This window comes from Musa acuminata, chromosome BXJ3-4 (genome assembly GCF_036884655.1).
Source record: "Musa acuminata AAA Group cultivar baxijiao chromosome BXJ3-4, Cavendish_Baxijiao_AAA, whole genome shotgun sequence".
Classification (NCBI taxonomy): domain Eukaryota; kingdom Viridiplantae; phylum Streptophyta; class Magnoliopsida; order Zingiberales; family Musaceae; genus Musa; species Musa acuminata.
In genome coordinates, this window is record NC_088352.1 from 12094091 (window position 1) to 12100156 (window position 6066).

A 6066-nucleotide genomic window follows, 5' to 3' on the forward strand; every position below is an offset into this window, starting at 1 on the left:
CTTACCTTGTCCATTGGGAATTCACTTTAGTCAATAATAACAAATGAAAAGGATGTCTGGGGTGGTAAGTCAACATATGAACATGATGACCCGTTATTCATTAGCTTAAGCTTTTGCATTGTGGCATCCTCGTGTGTGTATGCGCATGAGCCTTCTTATTGGTAGGAGACTTTGGGTCCAATTCTCCCCCTGACAAGTGGCATTAAAGCTCATATATTGGTTTGTATAGATCAGTGCCAGACTCAAGAGACATAAGAATGTGAAATGGCTAGTGTCTAGTTCATGAGCCAAGTAAGAAGTTGTGTGCTCAGATGTGATTAATTTGCTTGGTGAGATAGGTTTGATTTCTAAGGTGTGATTAATTTGGAAGCCCATAATCCATAACTTGTGGACATCATATGGCTGACCCATACAGGAAACTATGAACAATGTCTCACACATAGTAAATTGATGAGATTGTTGGGTGTTCAGTTTGGCTTCAAGCGTTTGTTGGGTATTCATTTGTGATTAGAAAGATTTACATGTGAAAGATATGAGATTATGTAAATTCATTGTAGTATCCAATTGTGAGTATGGAAAAGATATCTCAAGGAATATATATAAGACTTGCGTAAAAAGGGGGTGGCCTAGTGCATAAAGCTCTAGAAATGCTAGATTTGGGAGGATCAATGTATATACTATATAGTCTTGCCCATATAAGCAAAAAGACTACTGTTGATGTGTGTGTAGTGTGTATGTGAACCTTGCTGATGTTCGCATGGAACCTTCTATTGGCAAGGGAATTTGTGTAAGATTCTTTCCAAGACTCTCATCATGTTCAAATCAACACTCATGTATTCACATCTATATTTTGTGCTTTACACAAGGCAAGCCTTGTTCCTTTCAGGAAGAAATTTGCATAATGGCTTTCCACCAGGTACACAGTTTCCATATATCTCTGGAAGTGACTAATTAGTACAAGGAAGCAACTTAGGTAAGATGAGACCAACACAGAAATGGAGGAGAGTGGAAGTAAGCTTCAGGTACTTTAGTAGTTCCACGACATAAAATGTCTGATATGAATAATCAAAGTGGTATATGATGCTACTGCTTTATAAGAAGAATGGACAACCTATGTGATCACATACAAAAGTACTTCTTGACATGATCTAGAATTCCAGTGAGTTCTGGGAGTGCCATATTATGTTAACACAAGTACCTTTTCACCAAGATATATTTGGAATAGTTTCCGTGGACAAAAGGAATGTAGTCTGGTAGGATGAAAATACAATATTTACTGATACAACCCCTAAAACATACATGAGCTTGATAAAAAAACAAACCTGAGTATAAGTAACCCAGCATCTGACCTTTTGCAGAGTTTCTCAGGAACAGATCCATCGAAATTGTTTCCTGCCAAATTTCTTAAACAATACATTGCTCTTCAATATTCCTATTTTTCATCTATGTTCTGTATAAAAAGTTGAATAACTTACAGAATTTGGAGTGATACAAGATTTTCAAGAGAATCGGGTACTGTTCCTGTTAAATTGTTAAAAGACAAATCTCTGCAATATAACATAAAAAAGAATCACTATTAAGCAGCAAAAGTCCTTGAGAATAAAAAATTAATCCAGTGAATTTGTTTTTTTGTCAAGTGTTTGCTTGAAACAGCATAAACTTTTGACATTAATCTTATATATCAAAAGCCTGCATAAACTTTGATGCAAAACACTTACAGGACAAGGAGAGATGATAAACTGCCTAGAAAATCAGGTATTGTTCCATTAAAGCTGTTGTGAGACAAGTCCCTGGAATTGAAATTATATATTGATCATTTAGTGCATGAACAGCTCGACATAACAACTGTGCTCTCTGTATTACATGAAGTCAACAGTCTACCTTCCAACATTTAAATCATAATTAAAGCAAACTGATTTTCATATTTCAACACTTGAATGGTGTTTGTGGTCAAACTACAACTCGTTTGGTTACTCCATCCTTAGTAGGAACCAGTTTTGCAAAATTTAAGGAAAAAAAAAGGATCGTTCGATCCCTGGAATCTTAGATTCACTGTCCAAAATTTGGATAAGTACATACAGTCAACGAGAGCTATTAGCATACTCACAGTTATTTCCATTTCAAAAAAGAAAATCCAGACTAGGTATGTAGAAAATTATACTGTATGCTTAGCAGATTGAATCTTATGATCCACCAATGGACCAGCATGCTTTGAAGTCTTATTCCAGTCTGAAATTTGCAACACAAACAAATATGATATCGAGTACAGAGCCTGACTCACTAAATGGTGCAAAATAATTGCAAAAGAAATGATGTGAACACAATTAGTATCCATCCGAATTTAGCTCAATTACAAATAGAAAGTATTGGATCTGCTTTCACTCAAAGCTTGCTCAGTGGGTTCCAATTAGTATCCATCCGTGGGTTTGGCGAACACAATCAGATCAGATCAAAATTAGCCTAACCTAAACTCGGGCTGCCTTAAAAGAACCCATTCTTCCATCTTTTCTTTATGTTTTATCATTGATTTTACAACTCTTAAAATCTTGGATTTCTTTGTCTTGATTAAAGGAAAATGTGTTTCGTTGTGGTCGTTGTGACACAAACTATTCCCATCTTGTCACTTAGTTGAACCCTCTATCTGTTAGTCCGTACAACCCTCTAATTTCGTTTCTAAAACATTAAAAACTGCTGCAGAGAAGACTGGCAATTCACAATCGGCACGCCACAAAACGAAAACACGGACATCAATTTGACATCTTAGCAATGATAATTATTAATTTGGCAGCATTCTTGATGACAAGAAACAAAGATAAAGCTTCGATTACTTCAAGGTGAAGGAGAGGGCGAGAAGGCTGCAGCGCCTTACCGTCTCCGGAATCGGTGGCGGCTTGTGTGAGCTGCATCAACGAATAGACCTCGAAGGCGTTGATGATGGGCGGGAGGGTGGAGTCGCTCGTCGCGTTGAGCACGTATTGATACTCAAAATTGGCTTCGAATGGCACAGAGTCGTATCTGCAATCAGCCGAGAGGTAAAGCGGGGTATACCCACTAACCCAGGACTCGTCATTCCAGATGATGTCGAACACCCTCGTTGCGTTTCCCGTCAGATTCTGGGGTTCGGCGAAGTGCAGAATGGTGTAAAGCTTGTCGTCGGGGGAGACGGAGTCCCAGGCGAAGGCCAGCTGCGAGCCACTGGCCGGAGTCACCGCCGTCTGCATCACAGCGGACGGCGGCTCGAACGGATCGAAGCTGTTGTCCACGGTCGAGTTGGTGGACAAGGTGAGCCAGGAGGGATCGTTGAAGGGGTTCCAAACGCGATCGTAAGGGTCGATCGGGAACCTGTTCATGATATTTCTCAGCGTAGCGGACATGAAAAATATGAAATGAAATAAATTGTAGTTTTGGGTCGGGGGCCCAACTAGGTAGTTTTGGGTCAATTGGTCCATGGCCCTTTTCACATAGCGGGCATGAGATATCAATATCTTAGTTGGGGTTACTCCAGCTTACAGGATTTTTATCCCATCATGTGCAGACACGTGTTTTCAATATTCTCATTTTATTTTTTATTTTTTTAATATTATTTATTTTTATTTTTTGGTTTTTTTTTTCTTTCTAAATAGTATTTTTAATTCAAAAATACTATTTAGAAAAAAGTTGAATGTATTTTTTTCCAGTCATTATTAGAGTGTTTTTTATCATCATAATAAAAATACTATAAGGTATATTTAAAAATACTATAAATGAATCAAATGGAATCGAAACATACTAAAAATCATTTGATACCAAGATTTGGATAGACATTTATAATAATTCAATAATAATATCACCTAAATAGTAATTATAAATTAATTTATTGTAATATTTTAGCCGCCATAGTAAAGAAAATATATTAAGAAAACTTGCTACAATGTTCTGCCCATCATAATAAAAATACTACAAGATATTTTTTTTTTTTTGTAAAAAAAATATATCAAATGAGGCTTCCAACCATCAACCTTTGGTGACTTAGGTTTCGTATACCACCATCAAATCAAACCAATGTTTATGATAAAAATACTATAAAACTTACTTGAAAATATTATAAATGACCCAAATAAAAATTTAACCTCGATTAGATCAATTAAAAACCTAAAAATATAATTTTATAATGAGTTATGATATGTACAATATACTTACATGTTTTTCAATAACGTTTAGAGTGTTTTTAGTATCTCAATAAAAATATTATAAATGAGTCAAATAAAAAAAAATACTGTAACAATTCAAAATAAATAAATAAAAAGCAGAAATTTTTGACGAAAATAGTTGGTGAAGAATATTTTGAATCAAGGATCCTATTTGAGAAAATCCAAAAAAAAAGACGTTATTTAGAAAAAAGAAAAAAAAAATGAAGACCTCTTCTAAGAAAAATCGCCATTCACAGAAACAAAATAAAGAACTTTTATGTTTCGCTTACCTCACGGTGTCGGATGCTCCGAAGTTGCGCCGAGTGACGAGAACCACAGACTGCAAAGCATTCACGTATTCTCCGTAAAGACCGTTCCTGAGTGACCTCAACTCCAACGAAGATATAAAAGGAGTTCCACCTCCGGTGTTAACCAAACAAACCGATGTGGAATTGGCAGTAGCAAGACTCAGAGCCTCGGCCGTATAGATAGCAGATGGATCGGAGATGGTCATCGTCTTCCAATGATCGACTCCGATGTGAAGGTCAAATTGTATTAGGCTATTCTTGGCGTCGTAGTTTCCGTACATGAAAGTTGCTCTTACAAGATACGTAGTGTTACGAAGCACAGGCTTTAAGGTGTAGCAATTCCGGAGTCCATCAGGAAAGCTTCTGAGATTGAGTTGTTGCGTTGGAACAGAGGAGTTTATGTAGTTTGATTGGATGTCGAAATCTGATCCCACGTCGATAAATCGGTCATCGGAGACGTATGTTATATTTGTACTATGATCGACGTAATCAGATTTGGAATTGCCACAGTCGATGCTTATAAAGCCCGCTAAAAAGAAAAGAATCACAACGATTAATTGCAATCAGTTCAGTAATGTTTAGTACCACGAGCATGATATTATATCTATATTTCTCCCTTTACTATAAACTAATTATCTAAAAAATGAAAGGTGATCGCCATGAGCGCTGACCTTGCGGCGACTGGCCATGAGCAGCAGGAATGGTGGCGGCGATGGCAAAGAAAAGAGCAACCAAGCACGAAGATGATGATGCCATGTTCCAAGTTCCAAGTGTCGTTGCTGAGTTCTAGCGGTGATTTATATTCGATGGTGGACGCGGTCGTTAACGTAAGCACATCGCAATCAAAAGAGAAAAAAACCTCGTTAGTTGTAGCTACGTGAGCACATCGCAATCCAAACAGTTCACGATTTATCGCAACGCCAGCACGTGGTTTGTCCACGTGTATACAGTGACCGGGTCCCGCTTTGCACGGATTCTTTGTAAGAGCCGCACTGGATGAGAGCGTGCTCCTCATTTCTTATCCGACACCCAATCCGGTCAACCCTAAATCATGTAATCGCGTCAACGGTGGAATGGTCAACTGGGAAGTTGACCTGCATGTCGACGCAAGACTTGTAGGAAATTAAATAGAAACGAAAATTACTTTTCTGAGATAGCAAATTTTTTTATTATTTTCTTACGACCTCGTATCAGAATCACTTCACCTAAATATATAAACAAAAAGTCATATATATCAACATCTGATTATTATTATTGATTGAAAATATAAGATCAACTAATCATCATTGGCACGTCAATATCATATTAGGACCTATGATCTCTTATCCATAAGGATTGGGTCCAAAAGACGATTCAATTCGGAGCTGTCAAACTATTAAGCTTTTGAGTTATGGAGAAGCTTCTTAGGAAGATCAAAAGTTAGTTCAGATCAATTACGAATCAGCTCCATTATGAAATATCCATAGGAATATTTCAAAAAAATTAAGGCACAATAAGGATCAGTTATGAATCAGCTCTGACAGAAGAATTAAAACATTATAAAAAAGATTAAGGGACAACAAGGAACAATTTTTCAACAGTTTGTTGCA

At 37.0% G+C, this 6066-nt stretch overlaps 2 protein-coding genes across 3 annotated transcripts; both read right to left on the minus strand.

Moving 5' to 3' along the window:
• Positions 1-1386: 1386 nt before the first annotated feature.
• Positions 1387-3367, minus strand: LOC135636551 (probable LRR receptor-like serine/threonine-protein kinase MEE39). Of its 2 annotated transcripts, none has more exons than XM_065148308.1 (3): positions 2870-3367; positions 1476-1547; positions 1387-1403 (listed from the first exon to the last, which is right to left on the minus strand). In XM_065148308.1, exons 1-2 carry the CDS (start codon positions 3348-3350, stop codon positions 1525-1527), a joined length of 504 nt encoding a protein of 167 aa, XP_065004380.1. In that variant the 5' UTR covers positions 3351-3367; the 3' UTR covers positions 1387-1403; positions 1476-1524. The 2 variants fall into 2 exon arrangements, with proteins under 2 accessions (XP_065004380.1, XP_065004378.1); XM_065148306.1 differs by lacking the exon at positions 1387-1403 and adding an exon at positions 1719-1790 and having other exon boundaries at positions 1481-1547.
• A 1088-nt stretch (positions 3368-4455) lies between these two features.
• Positions 4456-5233, minus strand: LOC103981736 (probable LRR receptor-like serine/threonine-protein kinase At4g29180). The gene is made up of 2 exons (XM_018825362.2): positions 5149-5233; positions 4456-5006 (listed from the first exon to the last, which is right to left on the minus strand). The coding sequence occupies exons 1-2, from the start codon at positions 5231-5233 to the stop codon at positions 4456-4458; spliced, it is 636 nt and encodes a 211-aa protein (XP_018680907.2).
• Positions 5234-6066: the final 833 nt, after the last annotated feature.

Excerpts from the sequence above, each read along its gene's own strand:
- LOC103981736 (XM_018825362.2), bottom strand. The coding sequence starts at position 5,233 with ATGGCATCATCATCTTCGTGCTTGGTTGCTCTTTTCTTTGCCATCGCC. Across the intron at positions 5,007-5,148 it reads TCATGGCCAGTCGCCGCAAG|CGGGCTTTATAAGCATCGAC; the intron begins GTCAGCGCTCAT and ends TTTTCTTTTTAG.
- LOC135636551 (XM_065148306.1), bottom strand. The coding sequence starts at position 3,350 with ATGAACAGGTTCCCGATCGACCCTTACGATCGCGTTTGGAACCCCTTC. Across the intron at positions 1,791-2,869 it reads CGCCACCGATTCCGGAGACG|GGACTTGTCTCACAACAGCT; the intron begins GTAAGGCGCTGC and ends TTTCAATTCCAG.